The 23590-nt window shown below is 47.4% G+C and overlaps 1 protein-coding gene across 1 annotated transcript in view; it reads left to right on the top strand.

Moving 5' to 3' along the window:
• SDK1 (sidekick cell adhesion molecule 1) overlaps positions 1-23590 on the top strand; it is a gene marked incomplete at both ends in the record, with an annotated part of 886211 nt that overhangs the window by 742100 nt on the left and 120521 nt on the right. The window contains 3 exons of the mRNA XM_080702238.1: positions 13116-13225; positions 15297-15447; positions 16022-16259. Of these exons, the coding sequence (XP_080558364.1) occupies positions 13116-13225; positions 15297-15447; positions 16022-16259 (499 nt within the window). The remainder of the gene's footprint in view (positions 1-13115; positions 13226-15296; positions 15448-16021; positions 16260-23590) is intronic.

Below are 23590 nucleotides of genomic sequence, written 5' to 3' on the forward strand. Positions count from 1 at the left end.
GGGCTGGGCCACGGCCAAGGGCGGGCCTCCCAGAGGCTGGTTTATGAAAGCCTTCCCTTGGAGAGCAGAGGGAAGGTACTCAGACGCACGTGCACAGATAGCCCTCCCCAGACGTCTCTCTCAAAGGTCCACTGACCTGTGAAGGTAACCACAGCCCCGACCTGCCGTGGTTTAGTTTAGAATTCATCACCTCGATGGTGGTGAGAAGCCACGTGTTCTGTGCTGCCAGCAGTCTTTTGGATATTATGCTTTGTGTTTCTACATCCTGCCATGTCTACAAAATGCCCTTCTGTGTGTGTACATGGGCCATTCCACGCTTTATGATAAACCAGGCTTTGGGTTCGGTGATTTTGCCCAACTGTAGGCCACTGGGAGTGGTCTGTGGGGGGCAGGCCAGGCTAAGCAGTGGCGTTTGGTAGGTCAGGTGTCTTAAATGTGTTTCCCACCGAAGTTATTTTCAACTTAGGATTGGTTTACAGAGACTGACCTCACCATAAGTCAAGGAGCTTCTATCTCTATTTTTAATTTTGTTATTTTAAGAGTGGCTAGAGAGAAAAAAAAGGGTAGAGAGTAGTGACACAAATTGGAGCCAGTTGTAATCTCAATACTTGGGAGTCTGACACAGGAGGATCATAGGTTTGAGGCCAGCCTCAGCAACATAGTGAGATCCTATTTCAAAGTTACAAATAAAATAGGGCTGGGGATGCATCTCACAGGTAGGTTCAATCCCCAGTACTACACACACACACACACACACACACACACACACACACACACACACAACACAGGCAAACTGACAGCAACTCTAGAAGCTGAGATGGGAGGATCACAGGTTCAAGGCCAGCCTTAACAACTTAGTGACACCCTATCCCAGAATTTTACTACAAGGGCTGGGATGTAACTCAGGGATAGAGCACCCCTGAGTTCAATCCCCAACACTAAAAAAAAAAAAGAAAGAAAGAAAGAAATTGGAGGCAATGTTGATGCTTTGAAGTGCCTAAGGTGCCTTGGCTCAGGTCCTGCACGCTGCCTTCTGTCCATTAGTTCTATCTTAACTGAGTCTGCTGCTTGCAGACAAGAACCAGCGAGGCCTGTAAGATTTCTGTGGCTGTGGGCAAGGCCAGGGGAAGGACAGCTAACTTAAAATACAGTAGGCACTTTATGTATGTAACTATGTATGTATGTATGTATGTATGTATGTATGTATGTATTTGTGTGCGCATAGTGAGGATTTAACCCAGGGGAATTCTACTTTTGAACTGTACCCCAGACCCATTTTATTTTTTTACTTTGAAACAGGGTTTCGATACGTTGCTAAGACTGGCCTCAAACCTGTGATCCTCCTGTCTCTGGCTCCCAAGGACTAAGATCACAGGTGTGCATCCCCACGCCCATCTCTAGTAGGCACTTTAGCAGGGGGCCTCCTCTAGGCAAATGGCTGTTACGAGGTGGGAGTGTCCGCCAGAGCTTGCTGGTCAGCCATGGGTGAGGAACAGGGACCAGGCAGCCAGCCACGTGGAGATGAGAAGGAAACATTTCTGAGACCCACTTTCTCCATCACAAAATTGGGAGGCTAAGGATGCACCTAAAGCTTTAGGCTGGGATTAGCACATATTAGAAACTTAAATGGAAACTCATCATAAAATAACAAGGTCGAGGCAAGGGACCGCAAAGAAGGCTGTAAAGGAAAGACTCCATTCCTGGAGAGAGGCCTGGGGAGTTAACACATGGCTAAGATTTAGAAAATACCTGGGACACCAAGCAGGTTGCCAGGGCAGATCCAGGTCCACAGCAGGCGTCTCAGACCAGGACCCAGGACCTCAGAGGGGAGGCAGGAGGCACTGAGGATACTGTGTCGGCTTCCTAGGTCAGAGAAGCAAGTAGGCTACGTTCCCAATGAATGCAAGAATTCATAACTCAGGGAGAGCCCCAAGGTCCTGGGGCCAGGAAGCAGCCTGGCCTTAAACACACAGTGTACCAGCAGAGAATTCAGATAGTACTTGCTACATACCCAAATAAAACCATAAAGTCCCATAGCTTGGAAAATGTCAAATCCAGCTAGCCCTGTCTCCTTTCTCAGTTAACTTTATAAATGGGTGAGGGAGCTTTGCTGACCAGCATGCTGAGCTCCACCTGACCACGGTGGGGGCCGGGCAGCCCATCTCTGTGGAGGGATTTGCCTGCCACTAACCCGCAGCAGGCACACAGGGATGACTCCAAACTATGGATGCTCCTGCACTGTGAAGCAGACAGCCCCAGGGGGCCCAGTGCCTCTCCCAGGGCCCCATTTTGTCACAGAAATGCTCTCTCCTGTTTTGTTGCTTAGTTACCCCTCTCTCAGGAATGTGAGTTTGGTGAGAGCGGACGCCTTGCTGTGCAGGTCTCAGCTCCAGACTCAGCATGAAGAACAGGGCCTGGTGTGCACAAGGACCTCGCCAGGAAATGCCTGTTGAGGAGTAGACGGGTCGTTGCACGAATGTCACCTGGGGACAGTCACAGCCCAGCCTACGGAAGGGGGAGTCCTCCTTTAAAAGCATTTCCTTTGTCTCCTTGCCTGTCCACCCTGTTGAAACCCCAGCATGTTGCATCTCCAGAGGTGAGAGGCCACACACTTCTGTCTCCTCACTTCAAGACCCACAGCTGGGGATTTCTAATCTCCAGTCGGATCTCCTCCTCTACTTATCGTGGACTTAGGGCTGTTTGTGGCCCTGTGATAAGTATCTGTCAGCATTGCAATTATAATAAAGCTCGACTAGAGCCGAATTTCTTTTTCATAACAGGAAGAAAAAGAGTGACATTATTTTTTGAATAGTCTGCCACATATGCATAGGGAAGCTGTCATCGACTCTAATGGGCCCTTCAATAATAATGTGGTCATCTGGGCAAATTTGCCAAGACGGGCTTCATCTTTTGTTCTGGTATAATGTCTCTGCCTAAGCGTTTAGGTGCTATGGTGACAGGTGACAGTGAAATACACACTCGGATATTTCACAATGTTTATTGTTTCCTTGATTGTCCGTAATAACACCTTTACAATAACTTTTCTCTCATCTTCCTTGACCAGCATAGGAAATCTGTATGGGATGATTGGTTTAAAGTGGCCTTTTTGTTCATCAGCCCATCAGATCCTTTTAGGCCCTATTAGGGGACCCTTGAAACTATGCAGAAGGAGAAAATACTGGCGCATAACTGACAACTCAAGTAGGACTGAGGGGAGCATTTCACTACAGACGTCGTCTCCAGGAAACAGAGGTCAATTGTGTTCATAAATCATGAGTGTCAAACCAAATTAAATTTTACGAGAGTAATATTTTCCTGTTCTTTTGAGGACTTCTCTGTGCCCTAATCTTTTCCTCCTAATTCTCCTTTTGGAGCTTTAGATTTGCCTCTATGTTTCATTTTTCTGGTCATTAGGTTTTATGTTTGTTTCATTCATCCATCCATTCATCTGGCAAACATGTATTAAACACCTACTGTTTTATAGGTCTTATTGTTTGAGGGGATCGTGCTATATCCTGGAGTACTAAGGTGAGAAACTTTCAGTTCCTCCAGGAGCTCAGAGTTCTTTGGAAAGGGGTTGTGGGTTGAGATGTGATGTAGTGATTGGTACAGACGAGACTCGTGAGGCCTGTCGGGATGGAGCATGGCTAAGAGGGTATAGGGAGCAGATGCGCAACTGCTGGGGGCAAACAGGAAGAAATCCCATAGAGGTGTCGTTTAAGTTGGGCCTGAATGGAGGGAGGAGAGACCTGGAGAGAGGAAGTTGCATAGAACCTGCCATTTTATTGTATTATTTTATTTTGTCGTATTTTGGTACTGGGGATTGAACCCAGGATCATTCATTCTACCTTTGAGCTATACCCCCAGCTCTATTTTACTTTTTACTTGGAGACAGGATCTCACTAATTTGTTGAGGGTAGCCTTGAACCTGTGATCCTTGTATGTCAGCCTCTCAACTACTGGAATTACAGGCATAGCATCTGCTATTTATTTATTTTTATTTATTTATTTATTTATTTTGGTGGTACGGGGGTTCCTGGAAGCCCTTCAACCTCCGGGCTACACTCCCAGACCTATTTTTACATTTTTATTTGGAAACAGGGTCTCCTAAGCCAGCACGCGCGGCTAGCTTCGAACCTGCGCGATCCTCCTGTCTCTGCCTCACAAGCGCGTGATTACAAGTATGCGCCACCACGCCCGGCCAGCACCTGCTATTTAAAAATGTGATCGTGCACAATCGTAATCCCAGTACTTGGGAGGCTGAGACAGGAGGATCCCAGGTTGGAGGACAGCCTCAGCAAGTAGTGAGACTCTTGTCAACCTGGTGAAACCCTGTTTCAAAATAAAAATAAAACAGGGCTGGAGGTATAGCTCAGAGGTAGAATGCCCCTGGGTTCAATCCCTAGTACAGCATAAATAAATAAATAAATAAATAAATAAATAAATACATACATACATACATACATACATACATACATACATACATTTTACAAATGTGATTTCACCCAGTACTTGGGAGTCTGAGAGAGGAGGATCAAAGGTTTGAAGTCAGCCTCAATAATATAGCAAGGCCCTCCACAACTTATTGAAACCTTGTTTCAACATAAAAAATAAAATAGGGCTGGGGGTGTTACTCAGAGGTAGAATGTCCCTGGGTTCAATCCCCAGTACAGAAAAAAAAAGTGATTTCATTCTTACCCTGGTATGGCGAGGCCCACACACCACAAAGCAAATGGCAGTGGGGAGAGTTTAGTTCTCACAGATTCTCAAGAGGGGCCTCCCCAGTTGGGGACAGCGGAGAAGGGGTGCTGCAGGCTAGAGTCTTCACTGTGGTTTTTGCAGGAAGGAAACTAGCCAGGCAGGAAGGTGGGCCTAGGAATGGCCAGTACAGATGCACAAAAGTCCCAGCTTAGTAGGGATTGAGTTAGGATTATTGGACGTTATTATGTTACAAAATCAGTAACATTCAGCAGAAACCATGCTTGGAACTTCCCATCTTCCTCTTCTCCCAGGCAGTCTGTGTGGTAGGACTGTCTCTGGTGACCCTGGGAAGTGGCAGTGATCCTGGCTCCTCACGATCCATCAAGAGGCACAGCGACCATGGCTTCAGGGTCCTGTGCTGCTGAGCTAGGGAGTTCTGTAGGCCAGGTGCATTGTGTGCATCTCCTGGGAGAATGGCCTGGGCACTTCACCCACCTGGTCCCCTCAGGGTCTCCTGATGATGCTTAGGTGTGACCCCCTGCATCCTTGACTTAAGGACCAGCAGGCTGAGGTATGGGCATGCCAAGGCAGTGAACACGGCTGGTCTTACACTGGTGTTGGGTGAAATGGGGGTGCCTGTGCTACTCCCTTTGCACCCCACATCACATGTGGTGGAACAGAGGACCTCACCTACATTTTAGGGATTTGGAGAAGGTGGCCCAAAGTCCTACCCTGTGGACAGGGAGGCCTCCACATCCCTGCTGGTGCTAAGATGGGTTGGAGCTAGTGGGAGAGGGAACAGGCACACCCAACAGCCCCTCGATGTTGGTGACAGGTGTGAAAGAAGCAGCAGTGTGCATGAGCATGAGTAGATGGGGTGGGTGGCACAGGAGGCCTGGGCACTGCCCAGAGAGGGGCTCAGAACTGTCTCCAGGTCTGTAGGGCTCAAGCTCGGCATTAGGGCCCCCTGGCTAGAGTGCTCCAGGGGCTTTCAGAAAAGGGACTGTCCTCGGTTACAGGCCTGGTCCTCAGGAGAAGCCTCCTCCTGGGGAGCAAGCTCTAGGGAAGAGCTGGACCCTTGAGGCAGGCATGCTGTGGGGACAGGAATGCCATTTCAGGGGGACACATTTGGAGGATGGGGAACAGATTGCCCCAAATGTATGGGTACAGGGGAGAGAAGACAGGTATTATGGACCAAATGTCTGTTATCCCTTAACTTTCTGTGTTGGTGATAGAATTAGGAGTGGGGCCTTTGGGAGGGAATTATGTCATGAGGGTGGGGCCCTCACAAATGAGATTAGTGCCTTTATAAAAACAGACCCCCAGAGCTGTATGTGGTGGCACACTCCTGTAATCCCAGTACTTGGGAGGCTGAGACAGGATTGCAGGTTAAAGATCAGCCTTAACAACTTAGTGAGACTCTGTCTCAAAATTTAAAAAAATAATAAATTGGGGCTGACAGTGTAGCTTGGAGGTAGAATGCCCCAAGCTTGGAGCATGCAGCCTTTAGTACCAAAAAATTAATAATAATCATAAAATGAAAGGTCCCTAGAGAACTCTCGCCCTCTTTAAACTGTGTAAGGATTCCCGGAGAACCTGGACACCTACAAACTGGAAGCAGCAGCAGACTGCCAGCCACCACAACAAGGAAAATGAATTTCTGTTGCCTGTAAGCCACTCGGTCCATGATATTTGCCATAGCAGCCTGCATGGACCAACACACAGAGGATTGGGTAGGCTGGAACTTGGAAAGCCTGGGCCAGGCAAAGGGGCGGAGCCATGGGAGCCATGAAACCCAGATGAAATTGAGGAGGGCAGCTCTGAGCTGTTCAGACGGGCAGAGACCCTGGGGTCCATCTCACGTGCTGTGTGAGCTCAGAGGCCCAAACATTCTGAGACTGTTCTTCAGCTCTTCAGGGCCACGAATCAGGCTCTCCTGAGTGGGGTAGATGGCAAGGGGGAGGAAGTTCTCTGAGGCGGCTGACTCAGCTGTGACCATGTTGGGGGCCTGGGAGGCCAGCAGCCAGGGCGCCCTGGCTCTTTGGCTTGACATAAAATAGCAAGGACATCGCATTCTCTTTTTAATTTACTGAACTAAACCATCAACTTAGTCTAAGCGAGGCTGAGAGCTTCTGAGATGGACCAGCGTAGAGAGGGCCTCACAGTCCTCCTTGTGGACAGACACTCAAGGCCATGGGGAAGCAGCCATCACCACCAGAAAGGAGGTGGGTAGGCATGGACATCATATCAGGGTGTTGGGGCACAGAGGAGGAACCAAGAAACCATCAAGCAGCTGGAGGGAAAAAGGAGAGCCCAGGATCAGAATTCAGGATGGAAAGAACATGGCAGAAAAGCTAGGCAGCCATTGCACATTCCTTCTTCTGAAGGTCTAAAGGATATTAAATAGTGCAAGCCAACAACAACAACAACAAAAAAAAAAAACAACCAAGAAAGACAGCAGGGGGAGGCAGGGGTGGGGGAATCCAGTTTGGGATCGTTGTAAAGCAGCCACCTCCTCAGCAGCTAAGGTCCGTCGAGGGCCAAGGGGAAGCCCCTTAACAACTCATTAGCTTGCAGGCCGTCCAGATCTGTTTGGGGAAAGTGGCTTCAGGGCCTCACAGGCTTCGAGTCCCTTCCTGGCAGGGCTGCACTTTTCCCAGCAGCGCACATACAGAAACCCCCATCTGTCCCTCTGCCTCCGTGCCCTCCAGAGCACCTCCTCCGGGAAGGTTTCATTTGGCTCTGGCATGGGGTGGGGGCGCCACTCAGAAGAAGAGGGTAGTGGGTATCTGTGGAAGTTGCTAGACACGCAGGTTTTCCTGCTGACAGTGGGGTTTCAGCCAGGCGGGGTGCGGGCGTTTGGCAGGTTTCCATGGAAGGAGTTCTCGAGTGTCTTTCCCCCTCTCCTTAGCTCCAGATGAAAGGAACGCTACTCCTCCTCCCGCACGCTGCAGCCTCCTGCACTCCCTCTCCACCTGCAGGATTGCCTCCTGGGTGAGGAAAATGACTGTCCTCTGAGTGGCCATTGAACCCTGGCAGGAACATTCGAGGTCCTTCCCAGGTCACCAGGCCCCACTTCCCTGAGGCCTGGCTGAGCCAAGCTGCTTTCCTGGTGTACAACTCCGGTTCTCATAGGACAACCCGCCTGGCGAAGGGGAAGGGTCCAGGACCTGTGGTTATCCAATTAATGCACATGCCCAAGGGGGCCCAGCCTCCTGGCCAGCAGGTGACCAGTACGGGGCTAGACCTGGGGGCAGGTGAGCCACCGGCCTCCTCACGGTGCAGCGCCACAGAGCAGACACTCCGGTCACGTTAGTAGAGGACCAGAGGGACAATGTCTCTTAATGGGGCCGAAGGACTTACCGCCTGCCGAGTGGCATTTGAAACGTGTGGCATTTCTGCTTTTGTAATAAGTATTATAAAGAACTGTTTGCTAGCTTTCAAAGAAGAAGGGGGAAAAGCCTTTCAGAATCCCAGCTTCCCCACGGGAGTTTCGATTTGTTTTATCTTTAAAAAGCTCTGTCTCACTGTGTCCAGCGCGTTGTCAGTGAGTGGCAAGTTCCTTCCAGAACACTCCATCGCTACAGTCTTAAAGTCTAACTAGCAAGCCTAAGGAGCACAGCAAGAATTGAAGAGTCCTGGTCCCTTCAGATAGAGATGCAAGCCTTTTATTGTGGAAATAGAAGTTCCTCCCCCAGGGGTCTGTAAGGAGAGTTGCACTGGGGGCAGTCATTTGCCTTTGGAGCATTTCCAGTGCTGTTTTTAAATCATCTGCACGCTCATTTATATATTAGTTCATGTGCTAAGCATACAGGGCTGAGCACCAAGTCCAGGCTGAGCCCTGGGGGAGACGCTGGAGACATCATAATTGGTGGCACCCTGTGCCTGCCAGCGTATGCAGCAGTGGAGAGAAACAGCCTGGCAGAACGGCTGGGAAGTGGGCAGGGGTAGACTGCCCGGGGCCCTTTGGGTGGCATGGGCGAGCAGGCATTGGTGCTTCTCTGTAAAGATCCAGGGAGTAGATCCATTCAGCTTTCCTGGCCAAATGGATGCAACTACGCAACCCTGCTGTGGAGTCATGAAAGTAGCCATCAGCAATATTCAAGCTGATGAGCATGGCTTGCGTTTCCAATAAAACTTTATTAGCAAAAACGGGACTGGACTAGATTTGGTGGGCTTCATAGGTCCTTGTTTGGTAAGCTTCCTGCAGATCATCTGCCTTAGGGAATACAATTGCATTGGGCTTGCTATTTGTTGATTAGCCCAGACTGATGTTAGAAGCTAACTTGCAAAGATTGAAAGTTGCTAAGCCAGAAATTACAGTTATGTCGCTCTTGGAACTGGTTTTGTTTCTAACTTTTCCATCTTATTTTGGCATTATCTTCTCCACTGGCTCTATATACGTTGATTCTTGAATTCTCCTCCATACCAGTTTTTGTATCCTGCTGGTTCTCTCACTAATGAGCAAAATAACTCCTACACACACACACACACACACACACACACACACACACACGACTCACATGGGCCGTGTTTTTAAATTGCTGCTTTGGCAAACATGATCAGTGCCGAGTAGGAGGAACGTAGAAGGCAGCCTGAGAGTGTGACCCGGATGGGGGACAGAGGACAAGGGGGCCGTTGTTCATGGAGGGAACGGAAGGCACAGGGCCGCCGTCCGCGGAGGTTTCCCAAAGGTGCTTGCAGTTGCCTAGAGAAGGGCAAGAGGAGAGGGATCCTTCAGAGAAATGAGAGCGCAAGCGTCTGCAGGGGAAGGTGTTCCAGATCGTGAGGTGCCCTCAGGTAATGACAAGCCAGGATTGCAGGGAGAGTGGCAGACAGAACACACAGAGCCAGGTGGTGCCCACCTGGGCTAGCCAAGAATCTGGCCACCGTCCAAATCCATGTCTTACAAAAAGGGAGGCTGAGCGGGACGCGCAGGGCAGGGATGTTCAACTTTGGATGGAGCCTCAGCAAGTCCTCTATTGCCCCAATCCCTTTGGTCAGATCCCCGCCATTACAGGCCACACTCAGCAAAACCAAAGCCCTACGTTAACCATTCCCTCCCTAGCAGGCAGCTTAGGGGCCCTCTATGGGACGATGGCAGTGGGGCCATGGAACCGTCAAAGAGAGGCCCCTCCCCCACAAGACTTCCCCTTGCCTCAGGAAAATTGTGGCCCCTTGCCCCTCCCCACCAACCTGGGCAGCATAGCTTGTCCCCAGGGGGCATTGCAGATGGAGCAGCAGTGTCGGCCAGGAGACCCCTGTTGGAAGAGCAGCTTAGCCTCTTGCCACGTATCACCCTACCTTCTCCTGCCCTTGCAACACCCAGGGGCATCTCTGTCTCTCCTCTCCTCTTTTCTCTTTCTCTTTCTCTCTCTCTCTCTCTCTCTCTCTCTCTCTCTCTCTCTCTCTCTCACTCTCACTCTCACGGTCATGTAGGTGGAAATGCCTTGACCCCAGAGCTGTTGCCCTTAGCAGAGCTGGCCCTGCAGCTGCCTGTGTGGCCAAGAGCACACCAACTGCTCAGCACCTGAGCAGGCAGGATGGCCACAGGCTCAGGGTAGCACCCAGGCCCCACAGTGACTATGTCCAGAGCCAGCAGCACAAACAGACTGACTCAAACTTGCCAGGCATCAAGGCAGGAACAGGAACAGGAGGGCAGGGAACGCTCACCCGAGCCCCATTCCAATAACTCTAGCCTTCTTTTACAGGAGAGGTTGGAAGAGTTGAGCTAGCCAGAGCAAGAAGTGTGCTGCTTTGCAAAGGCGTATCCATAGTCACACCTGGGGAACTGGAGGTGAATTAAACTCTCCAGGCTTCTCCCTCCCCAGATCCCGGGTACTGAGAACTGGCCTGCAGAGGTACTAGAGCACACACCCGGCTCTTCCTCCTCGATGCCCATTTGAACTGCCTTGCTGCTGCACAGAATCCAGGGCTACTTGTTATCTACTCCGACCTCCAGATCTTTTTTCCACTAAGTGATTCTGGCCAGCATCCCGCATTTACTTTAATGTTTCTTTTTTAATTGAGATGAAATTCACAGAACATAGAACTAATCATCTTAAAGAGTTGAATCCTCTAGTTAGTAGATTCACAGTTTGTGTAACACCACCTCTATTTAGTTTCGAAACATTTTTATCATCCTGAGACACCTCTCCCTGTACCCAACAGCAGTCGCTCCCCACTCTTCTATCCCCATCCCCCAGCAGCGTTCCATCTCTGTGGGATGGCCTGGTCCAGATAGTTCATCAAGTGGTATTTCACACTGTGTAAACTCAGGGTCTGGCTTCTTTCACTCCTAGGGTGTTTTTGAGGTTGTTCACACGATAACATGAATCAGTACATGTTCCTCATTATGGCTGAATAATGTTCCGCCGTGTGGATAGGACAGACCCGTCCATCCATTCATTTGTGAAAATGTATGTAGCAGTGTTAGCTAGAATGCATTTTTAGTCCTTCTGTATATACGTACAGCAGAGGTGGAAACGCCAGGTCACATTGTACTCTACATTTATTTTTTTTAATGGTTCTAGAAGTTGAACCCAGGGGCATTCTACCTCTGAGCTATATCCCTAGCCCAATTTTATTTTATTATTATTATTTTTTTAAACAGGGCCTCACACCGGGCGTGGTGGCGCACACTTGTAATCCCCGCGCTTGGGAGGCAGAGACAGGAGGATCGCGCAGGTTCGAAGCCAGCCGCGTGCGCTGGCTTAGGAGACCCTGTTTCCAAATAAAAATGTAAAAATAGGTCTGGGAGTGTAGCCCGGAGGTAGAAGGGCTTCCAGGAACCTCAGTACCACCAAACAACAACAACAACAACAACAACAAATAAATAAATAAATAAATAAAACAGGGCCTCACTAAGTTTTAAGGGCCTCACTAAATTGCCGAGGCTGGCCTTGAACCTGTGATCGTCCTCTCTCAGCCTCCCAAGTACTGGGATCACAGACGTGCGCCACCCTTGGCTTCATTCAATTTTTCAAGGAGCCGCCAACTACTTTCATGTTTTTAATTTAGCGTGTTTAGAGCTTTGTGCTTTGCTTTTCATTTTCTTTGGGAAATAGGCTGCCTGCGCTTGTGTTTACCGGCTTCTCCTCATCCTTCGTGTCCATTTCTGCCATTTACCAAGGTCGTTCTGAATTCTCAGGCCACCCTGCATGACTTGGCCCCCTGCCAGCATGGTTTCCTCTGCAGCCTTAATGAGCAGGACTCCTGTGCTGTCGTTTAAGTCACTTGTGAAGTGTTAAATGCCAGGGTGCTAGCTGGTCCTGGCTCGGCCAGCTTGTTTGGCCCCACAAGCTCTCTGCTCACGACCCGACCTCCATGTGTGTCCCCTGGGTCCCTAGGATCACACGGCCACCAGGCACAAAGCCTTCTTGCAGCAGGGATGCAGAAGCCTGCACAGAAGGACTTTTAGGGGCCCCGTGGCTGGCTGAGGCTGTGCTGTCCCCCTGTGCTTTCTGGCTGGGGCAAGCCTGTGTGGCCTTGGCAAGGTGGGAGGGGGCAGAGTCAGATCAGTGTGGGGAGGAGAAGCCACATCTGGCAGTGGGGTTTCAGTAACAAGGCAGAGTGGGTCCTGTGGCCGGGGTGGGGTTATGGTTTCAGAGGAGATGAAAACTAGGCCATGACAGGCCGATGGGTTGCAGTTCACAGAAATAGTATGAGACTAGCAAGAAACAGAGCAATAGATAGGACCCAGGACTCTGGAGAAGTGCAGGGGGCCTCAGAGCACACCCACTTTGTCATTAGAATTGGGAAAAGTTGGTCTCTGTGTGCAGGAGATGTTTCTTCTCCAATCAGTGCTACCCTGGGTGGTTCCTTTAAATGCTGAAGAGGAAAGACCTGCCAGGTCTGACTCCCAGGGCAGAAGCCTCGTCCCTCTCTGAGGACTTTCCTCATGCTGGAGGCCAGCAGTGGAGTCTGTGTGTGTGTGTGTGTGTGTGTGTAGAGCGGACAGGGTCGGGTTAGGTGTGCAGAAAGCCCAAGACCCTCAGGTCACCATGTGGAGGAGCCAGCCCTGGACCGTGGCGCCCTTGCTGCCCGCTGGAGCAGCTTGGCTGTCTCTCTCTAGGCCCCTATTTGCATCCTCACCTGTCAAATGGGAGGAAGGACAAGTTGGTGTACACAGTCCTCTTCCTCACTGCTGTTCTCTAAGTCTCAGAGGATTCACCCTTAGGTTCCCCTCTTCCGGGGCCCACCCTCGACTGTGAGCTTTGGACTAAAACCCACCCAGACTGGGCAGTGGGAATGGCGAGGGCTGTGTCTCCAAGGCACGGAGGGGTGTACCGGCTCCCACTCACCCGGGTGTGGGAGTGTGGGGGCTCCACCCTGCCCCTCCCCACAGTGGCACACAGCGTCCCTGCAGCCTTGTCCCTGTGGCTTCTCCACCTGTCTCCATCCTCTTTCCACAGGTTGGAGCCATCGGTGATGAGGAAGAGTGGGTCAGCCTCTATGAGGAGGAGAATGAGCCTGATGCCCAGACACTGGAGATCCCAAACCTCACACCCTACACCCACTACAGGTGAGAACACGGAGCGCCTCCATAGCAACATGCACTGGGCATCTCGAGAAGGTGGCTTCTTCTGCAATCACAAAACCAGATGCATATATAGAAATGAGAAGTTTCCAAGTAGCAATAAACAGTACATCAAAACCTAAAAGATCAGGAAAGATGCACACTTGAGTTTTATTCAAGGGAGATTTTTCTCAGTTGTTAGACTTAGCCATGTCTCCTCATCAGTAAAAGCCAGCCCAACAGTGTCCTACAGAAAGAGCTTTCTATTGTATTCGGTGTAATAATCAAGAACCACAGGCCACAGAGACCTAGTGCTTTTCCTTACAGAGCTCTAAGCCTCCTGGGACTGTTATCATGCTGTGTGCAAACAAAGCAGATGTCCTAGGCATATCCTTCTGCTTCCTCCTTCCGGGACCCAGGAGTTGCTAGTCTCACTAATCAAGCACTTAACATGCCATTTAACCTTTCGCTTCTTGATCCCGAAACTTACCCAGGCAGTAAATCCTTGGCCTTAACAAAGGGTAGAGTGATCATGAGCTCTTAGTGATGTTATAACTTCCCGTAAGATCATTGAAGGAGATGAAATTTCCAGTTATCACCAGATGTTGAGCTTGATAATGTCATTGTTCTGCCAGGATGGATACATTTCGTGAGATGAGGGAATGAAAGAATAAGAATGACTAATTCAGGGAGTAAAAGGTGAAATTACATCTTTGTGAAAGAACATTTTTTAGTACAATACCAAAGTTAGCATTAAAAAAAATAACTAATGAGAGATACTTTTTAGCATCTATTCATTTTAACATCTTTCCTAAGCTTCGAGCAGATGAATCAAGACACAATACACTCATTTTTAGAGAAAAACGTTTATCTTAAAATGAGCTGCTTGGATTCAAGGCTTTCCATGTGAAATTAGCTGAAGCTGTATAATTATTTCAAAGGTCAGAAACGGATCAGAGATCAGTATCCCTGTTTTATAGCTGTGTAAATTTAGGAAACTTCCGTAATAACTGTTTGTGTCAGTGCTTAGAGTTTTTATTGTATGTAAATTCAGATCAAATAGTTATTGTGTAAATAAAAAGCGAATTGAAAGGTATTGATTTGCATTCCTCTGATGGCTAAAGATGGTGAACATTTTTTCATATATTTGTGGGTCATTTGCATTTCTTCTTTTGAAAAATGTCTATTCTTTTTGATTGTCCATTTTTAATTGAGTTATTTGTTTTTTAATGTTAAGATTTTTAAGCTCTTTGTATATTCTAGATATTAGACCTTTGTCCAAATGGGTAGGTGGTAAGAATCTTCTCCCATTCTGTAGGCTTTCTCTGTAGAATTTTGATGGTTTCCTTTGCTGCATGGAAGCTTTTTAATTTAATGCTGTCTCATTAATTAATTTCTTGTTTTAATTTCCTAAGCTTTAGGGGTCTTATGTGCATATATTTTTAACACTCTGGACCCCAATATGATATAAAATTACAATGCACCCAATTAAAAAAAGAAAGAAAGAAGAAAAATATTGAGCTCTGCCAAGTTGGATAGATGAAGAAGTGTGATTGAGTTGCTGAAGGTCATAAACTCCAGTCATAAGCTGGTGTAGTTGCCAGGGTGTGGACTGGGGGCCATTGCTGTCCTCTTACACCAGCAAAGAGTGGGGAGCAGGATATCCTTGGTCATTAAAAAGACCAAGCACTGCCATGTAGCAGCCACATTGTGAAATTCAGTTCTGTTGAATAGTCTCTTGAACCTTAGTCACCCTAAGCTTGAATCTCCAATGCAACCAAATTGGTTGCTGGTCACCTACCCATTCCTTTATGATACACTTGGAAACTGGACCCCATTGAATCACAAGAGACTCACCATTCTTTGAAGGCTTTTGGGGAAGAGGGCCATACATATAATTTGCATTTTTCATGAAACGAAGTAGGAAGTATATACTTGCTCTTTGCAAGGATGTGGTCTTTACACACAGGTAGGCATATCTTTGAGCCCTCCCCTGGGAAACAGCCATGAGTTTTCATGTTAGCATATTTTGTTTTATTGCCTTTTGATTTAGAATAACTCTCGTCTGCGGTTTTAGATTTCGAATGAGGCAGGTGAACATTGTTGGCCCAAGCCCCTTCAGCCAGTCATCCCGGGTCATCCAGACTCTGCAGGCCCCACCGGATGTGGCCCCAACCAGCATTACAGTCCGAACTGCTAGTGAGACCAGCCTACGGCTACGCTGGGTGGTAAGTGGGGAGTCCAGAAGCCGAGCTGCGAGACCCGGCATGCCTGGGAATCCAGAGCTTACTGAGGCTCCTTTGTCATGGCTCCCCGCTCCCAACAAACTAATTCCATCGTTAAGCCAAAAAGTCTTGTACTTTACAATTGCCATAGGATCTGGGACATCTCATTAATGACTAGCATTACTCACTCTCTTCTTGGAACTCAGGGCTGCTCTTCAGGGGGTGAAATGTAGATGGTGGTTTGTGCTGGACCTGTAAGTCTTTAAGCTCAGTCAACATGGAACCAATACTCAGCATTTGAAAGAGAGCCAGACCAGTGTTTAATCAGAACATCTCCCCACAAAACCAAGCCAAAATGTATTGCAAGAAATGATGTCCAGCCAAGTTACTGAAAAAGTTTTATTTAATTAAAACGAATCGAAGTGTCAAGGAAGATAGAATAGAAAGCTCTAAGGATATTCCCCAACGAAAACGTGTTCTATGCAATTGGCCCCATAAGATAGACCTGTCCTTTGAGACCCTGAAAAGGAACAGTTTTCATGTGTGGGTTTATCACAGACTTATCGTTCACTTCCAGCCACTGCCTGACTCCCAGTACAATGGAAACCCAGAGTCCGTGGGCTACAGGGTTAAGTACTGGCGCTCAGACCTCCCGTCTTCAGCCCTGGCCCAAGTTGTCAATGACCGGCTGGAGAGGGAGCTCACGATTGAGGAACTGGAGGAGTGGACGGAGTATGAGCTGCAGATGCAGGCCTTCAACGCCATTGGGGCTGGGCCCTGGAGCGAGCTGGTGCGGGGCCGGACGAGGGAGTCAGGTGAGAGGAGGGTGGTGTCAGTCCCTCTCCACATTTCATTATAGGTGGAGCTTACTGCCCCTGGATCGCACATCCCAACTGAATAGCACCTGGCTGGCTTGGCTCACCTGTGCCTAGAGAGCAGGCACGCTCTCTACCCATTGGCTTGGCCAGCCTTGACAGAAATTTAAATGAAACTTTATTGAGGTCCCCCGCCATTTCCTTGAGGTTGGTGTTAAATAGCGGCTGAACTCACATTGTGGTTTTTTAAGTCAAGGGTAATTTTTACTATCAGTGATGAAAAGCAAGAGCATTTAAGGGTCCCACGGGAAATCTTCCACATACAGGGTATTCAGGCCTTCCTCTGCAGAAGTGATATGGCCAGTATGTTCAGAGTTAGCTGCGGTGACAAGTAGACCCCCAAAGTGTCAAAACAGAAGCTGATTTCTCATTCTTACTGTAGTCCAAAGTGGATGTTCCTGTTTGGTGGGTGGCTGTCTTCCAGGAGGTCACCCAAGGGCCCAGGCTCTACTACCCAAATCACTTTCAGCTCCCAGAGCAAAGAGGAAAGAGGAAGAGCAAAGAGCAAGCTCAGCCTCCCCTGAAAGCCTGTCCAGAAATGGCCCCTCACTCTCACCTCCACCAGGCCTACTACTGGTGCTGCTGCTTGCCAGGAGGAAAGGACAGGTGTTCCTGGTCAACACTGAGTGGTGTCTGCTTCATTGTGCTGGTAACAAGAATGTCCCCAGTCTTCTTGTTTTTTGGATGGGTTATAGCCAGTTGCCGTGTCTAGACAACCATCCGAGTCTCTTGAGTTTTAGAAACACAGGGGGCAGGGGCAGCACACAGTCTTCAATGACACCCTGGGATATAGACGGACCTCCGCCCTGCCTGATCAGCTGGGGTGGCCCTGACAAGGCGGGAGTTCTGCTTCTCTCCATCCTCTTTGACAGATGTCAGAATAGACTCCACACATTGAGGGATCTCTAATTCCAGAATGAGGCAGTTAGAAATAGTTCTTATAATAAACCCTGTGTTCACACTGGAGAAAGGGAAGATATGGAAGGGAGAGGTGATGCCCTTGCTCTGTGGTCAGGTGAAGACTGAGGACCCCCTCCCACTTCCTTCCCCCGGAAGTCCTGGTCCATGCTGCCATCAGCGCTTATCTCTGTGCCAACTGTGTCGCGTGAAAGCACTTCAGCAATCTTGCTTTGGCTCCCTCAGAGACCTCATTGTGTTCCCTCATTTCTTTGGCCACCCAGGGCAAACCAGAGAGGTCACCCTAGAATCCCAAGGAGGGACAGAAGAAATCGCAGGGTGGTTGTTTCCCCCTAGAGTGCTTGAAATGCCTGGAGCCCCCCCTCCATTGCCTGGACGCCCTCTGCTTCTGTCCATGTGCAAGGACTCCAAGGGAAGAATGTCCTCCATCAGTGGTGGTGGCTTTAAATAGAAAAACTAATTTATTACATTTTAAAATATTGAATCTGCCTTAGGAGATAAAATTCGTGTGACTGTGATGGGAAATGTATAAAAGGCCAAGTTAGAAAGACCAAACGCATATAGGTACCTTAAAGAAAATTTTAGTAAACCAAGCCTAGAGAGAGCAGAGCATGTGGTTGCACAGGGCCTGGTGGAGTGGCTGGAGGTGGCTTTGCAGGCAGCCGGCCTTAAGATGAAGGAGGGTAAGCAATGCAAGGGCTGTGGGGAGAGCTGGAGGGGGGAGGAGGTTGGCTTGGGCAGGGAGAGCAAGAACTAGAGGCTGTCTTGCTCCCGGCTTCCTCTACCACCTGGTTTGCCCCATGCCACCTGGGACGCTATGTGTGCTGTAATGGTGGCAGGTGGGCCAAAGTCCCAGCCATCCTGGAGGGGGGCAGCCAGGAGGGGCGGGGCATAGCAGCTCAGCATGCTCAGGGTGCTGCAGTGCATCCACAAACACCACTTCCTGCATGTCACCACCTGAAAAGGGTTGGAAGCATCACCCGGGCTCTCCTGCCTTCACCTTCACCTGTCCCTACCAACGACAGACACCAGTAGGTCTGAACTGATGTTACAACCATCCAGACGTGTATTCAGGTTCTGAGCTTCCCCTCACGTTGGACACTCTTGCACACAGACTCCAAGCAAAAGCGCTCCAGGAACTTTGTGACTTTATTTCTTCCTCGTCTTCCAAGGGGTGGGTGAGAGGAGTAGGCACAGCTGGGGGAACTCTTAACAGTAGCAGGGAGACACACAATAGGGTCAGGTGGGAGTGCTCTCCGGGCTGGTGTGAGCCTAGAAACCCACTAACGAGTGCCTCTGAAGCATCACTGTGATGGTGATCAGTGTGTGAGGACTGGTGTTCAGAGAGGTGCTTCCCAAGCAAGTCTGGGCTTTCTTCACCATATTTCCTATGTTAGAGAGAAAACATGGAGGTGCACGGACACTTGGCTTGTGACTGTGATGACGTGGATTTTTTAAAAGCCCTATTATCTTCAACATCTGAATCTTTATGACAAAGAAGAGAGCTCAAGAAATTTTAAGGGATAATTCTAAATCCAGCAGCTAGGATTTTATTTATTTTAATTAAAATTATTTTAATTTTTAAAATAAATTTTTGCTCTACCCAACTAGAAAATGGTAGATAAAAATGAAATTTTAAGCTTGTTGAAGGGTTCAGAAGAAAACCAATGACATCTCCAGCTGTCATTTCATAAGGAGAATCAGAAACTGGGCGTAAGTGCTACCTGGTGCTGCCAGCCATGCTGACCAGAGTGGACCAGGCTAGATCTGTTTCTGGTCATTAGGACTAGGGAGTTGATGCTCAGGCAGGAATAGGAGGGTGAGCCCCACATGGAAGGTGGAAGTGGGGACCTAAACTCCTGCTTGTGGAAGAGGCTCTTCCAGGGGAGCTAACCGCAGAATATAGCAACAATGACATAAAGGTTGAAAATATAACTGAGATGAAAAGACAAAGGCCAGCATGAGAGGATCTAATATACATCTGACTCAAAAAGGAAAGGGAGAAAATCTGCATAGGTAATGCCTGAAAATGCCAGAATTGATGAAGGCTAATCAGACTGAAAAAGCATGAAATCCTAAATAGAACAAGTAGCAGTAAGTCCACACCAAAATGGATTGTGGCACAATAACAAAACATCGAAGCCAAACAGAAAACTGTAAAAGCAGTTGAAGTAAAAGGAAGGCAAATGACCCATAGATGTAATTAAGACATCTAGACTGTAATACCTTCTCAAGAACCACAAAGGCCAGAAGGAGATGGAACGAACCTTCATTTCACAAAAGAAGCGAACGGCCAGCCTCAAGTTTCATACCCAGCTAAACTTCTTCTCAAGAACTCCATTCAGAAATCAACAGACTTCCGGGAAGATGGCGACCGAGAAAAGCGGGGCTTAAGAGCCCCGCTAACAACCAATCTCCAGTACCACAAAACCAACGCCTTTCATAGCCAGAAAACACCATCACCAGAGAAACAAAAAAATCACCAGGCTCCAGAGAGAAAGCGGACTGAGAACAGAGCTCAGAGCCACAGAGGAGATACACCGGCCTCAAGCCCGAGGATGCGGCAGCAGCGCCATACTGCCGACGGCAGCGGCAAATTCACCGGACGCCTACAGCAAGCGGAGGTGAACCGCTGCGGAACAGCCAGGTGGGATTTCTCGGCGCAGGGAGCATCTAAAGCTCCCAGTGGCTGAGCTCAGCACACGCTACAGGGATTCAGAGTGGAACTCAAAACCAAGAAGAAATACGCCAGCCTCACGGCTGAGGGCGTAGCAGCAACGCCATATTGCCACCGGCAGCAGCAGCAGCAAATTCACCGAGTCCAGTACAGCTACATCTGCGAACTCAAGAACAGTAAGTCAAATTGCGGGCCCCACAGGAGAAATCCCAGTACTGTATTCCCTGGGACTTGACCCAGTGGGGGAGTGGTGGTGGCAGAGATATCACACCATAGGAGATCATGCAACCTGGCACCCCCCCCCCACAGTCTAAAGCAGCCTCTATCGACTCCCTGGGTCGAAGACTCTGTGATACAACCCAGTAAAGGAGTAGTGGGGTCTGAGATACTACAGACTCGAGATCCAGAGCACCTTAAGTGAAGTCATAGTGACCCAAGGGAAGAACCCAGAGAAGGCACAAACTTCCGAAATCATGGGAAAGAGGAAAATATCCGACAGCAGGAATCTGACATTGAAGAAATATGGGCCCATTTTAAGAGAGCTAACCTAAGAATAATTGGAATAGAGGAGGGAAAAGAAAGTGAAACCAAAGGGATCAACAATCTCTTCAAGGAAGTAATAGCAGAAAATTTTCCAAACATAGAGCAAGAGGTTGATACACAGATCCAGGAAACTTATATAGAACTCCCTTTAGACAGGATCGGAGAAGAGGATCCCCACGCCACATAATTGTCAAAATGACCAATGTGGAAGCCAAGCAGAGAATCTTAAAGGCAAAAAAAAACAAAGGGCCAATGACATTCAGAGGCAAACCAATTAGAATCACTCCAGACTTCCCAAACCAAGTCATGAGAGCCAGAAGGGCTTGGAGTAACATATTCCAAACTCTGAAAGAAAACAACTTCCAGCCAAAAATTTTCTACCCAGCAAAACTTTCTATTAAATTAGCTAGGGAAATAAGAAGCTTCCATGACAAACAGAAACTGAAGGAATTTATGTCTTCAAAACCAGCGCTAGAGAAAATACTCAAAGAGATTAACTACAAAGAAGAAATAGGTAACACACACCAGAACCAGAGAAACAAGATTTTCCATCCAACAGACAACTAAGATTGGTTATCTGTGGAGATTCATTATTTATGTTAGTCTTTTACCTATCTCTAAATTGTATTGTTTGCCTTTATTGTTGTTAATTTTTAGGATTTCTAGTTGGAATATTAATATACCTTCAGATATAGCAATTGGAAATATTTTATCCCATTCTATTAGTAACTGTTAACTCTGTTTACATTGTCTTTGGATATACAATATTTCTTTTTTATTTTTTAGGGAGTTTGTATACTCTTCTGTTGCCTGTGCCATTGAAATCATATCCAAGAAATCACTGCCAATTTCAATGTTGTGAGGTTTTATGACCCAGATTTTCTTCTAAAAGTTTATAGTCTTAAGATTTATATTTAGGTCTTTTATCTATTTTGAGTTAATACTTGTATATGGGATTAGGTAAGGGTCCAATTTTATTCTTTTCCATGTAATTATTATTTTTCAACAATATTTAGTTAAAAGATTATTATTTCCACCACCAAATGTTCGTGGAAACCTTGTCAAAAATAACTTGACAATATAGGGAAGAATTTAGCTCTAGGCTTGTATTTAACTCCAATGGTTTATAAATGTGCCTTTAAAACAGTACTACACTGTTTCAATTATTGTAGCTTTATATGGTTTGAAATCAGAAAATATATATCTTCTAGCTTTGTTCTTTTTCAAGATCGTTTTGGGTATCTAGAATCCATATTCCATATTAGGATAGATTTTTTTCTGAAAAATAAATATATAAATATATGATAGTTTCACCTAAAAAAATAGAAAAAAAATATTCTCTGGTAAGAAAGAAAGCAAAAAGAAATATTGAAATGTTATCTTTAAGTCATCAAAAGCTTGGTATCAGACAAATGAAACTGTTATGTGAGATTATCATTTTTAATTTTGGATAAATTGCTATAATACTAGATGTCAACCACTAAGCCAAGCATGGTAAGGAGGGATGGGGAGGGAATGGGGTGGGGATCGGGTCGGGGCTGACTGGGCGATGTATGCATGTATGTCTACAAAAGTTTGTATCCCACTATGATGTATAAATACAGTGCACCAATAAAATAAAAAAATAAAATAAAAAATAGACCCAAATCAGCAATTTTATGTTGGTTTGCCTTGTTTTAGAAGTGTTCTTTGAAGAGTTATCAAAACAGTGTTTCCACTTTTTATTATATTTTATTTTTATATAACATGTAGTTTGTTGATTTCTTTTTATTTATTTATTTTTATTTTTTATTTTTTTTTAGATTAGAAACTATGCGTTCATTTTTGGAATGATCATCTTCTAAGAGCGAGATTCTGTTCTCCATGTGGTCTAATTGGTTGTTTGTGCTTTGAATTGAGGCCTTTACTTCATTAATTGCATCCTTTATCTCTTTTTGGCTCTCTCTGAATTCTTTTCGAAGCATCTCTATTATTTCTACAGCTATTTTTCTGATTTGATCTTCTAGAAATCTCTGATTTTCTGTTTTATCAGGTTCTGATGTTGTGGGGTTGTGGGCATTCATTGCTCCAGTGTTATTCCTCTTTCCCATGATTTTGGAAGTTTGTGCCTTCTCTGGGTTCTTCCCTTGGGTCACTATGGCTTCACTTAAGGTGCTCTGGATCTCGAGTCTGTAGTATCTCAGACCCCACTACTCCTTTACTGGGTTGTATCACAGAGTCTTCGACCCAGGGAGTCGATAGAGGCTGCTTTAAACTATGGGGGGTGCCAGGTTGCACGTTCTCCTATGATGTGATATCTCTGCCACCGCCACTCCCCCACTGGGTCAAGTCCCAGGAAGTACAGTACTGGGGTTTCTCCTCTGTGCCCACAATTTGACTCACCGTTCTTGAGTTTGCAGATGTAGCTGTACTGGACTTGTTGAATTCGGTGCTGCTGCCGCCAGTGACAATATGGCGCCGCTGCTACGCCCTCGGCCGTGAGGCTGGCTTATTTCTTCTTGGTTTTGAATTCCACTCTGAGTTCTTGCAGCGTGTGCTGAGCTCAGCCACTGGGAGCTTTAGATGCTCCCTGCGCTGAAAAATCCCGCCTGGCTATTCCGCAGCGGCTCAGCTCGGCTTGCTGTAGCCGTCCGGTGAATTCGCCGCTGCCGCCGGCAGTATGGCGCTGCTGCCATGTCCTCGGGCGTGAGGCCGGTGTATCTCCTCTGTGGCTCTGAGCTCTGTTCTCAGTCCGCTTTCTCTCTGGAGCCTGGTAATTTTTTTGTTTCTCTGGTGATGGTGTTTTCTGGCTATGAAAGGCGCTGATTTTGTGGTAATGGAGATTGGTTGTTAGCGGGGCTCTTAAGCCCCGCTTTTCTCGGTCGCCATCTTCCCGGAAGTCCTATTTTTTTTTTTTTTTTGTACAAACCTTTCTGGCTGTTGAAAACCTATTTCTACAATAGTCAAGAGGAGGCAGAGGGTGATACTCTGTAAACTCACCCTCAGTGTTTTTCATCTTTTGTTCTCTTTTGTTTTACAGCTTTGTTCTCTTCAAACAGTCCTATATCTCTTACACAGTAACTCAGAAAGGTCTTTCTCAAGTAGTGTTTATTTTCATAGGGACTGCTAGTTCGTATTCAATATTGAGGAACAG

This window comes from Muscardinus avellanarius, assembly GCF_963383645.1.
Source record: "Muscardinus avellanarius genome assembly, chromosome: 10".
NCBI lineage: Eukaryota > Metazoa > Chordata > Mammalia > Rodentia > Gliridae > Muscardinus > Muscardinus avellanarius.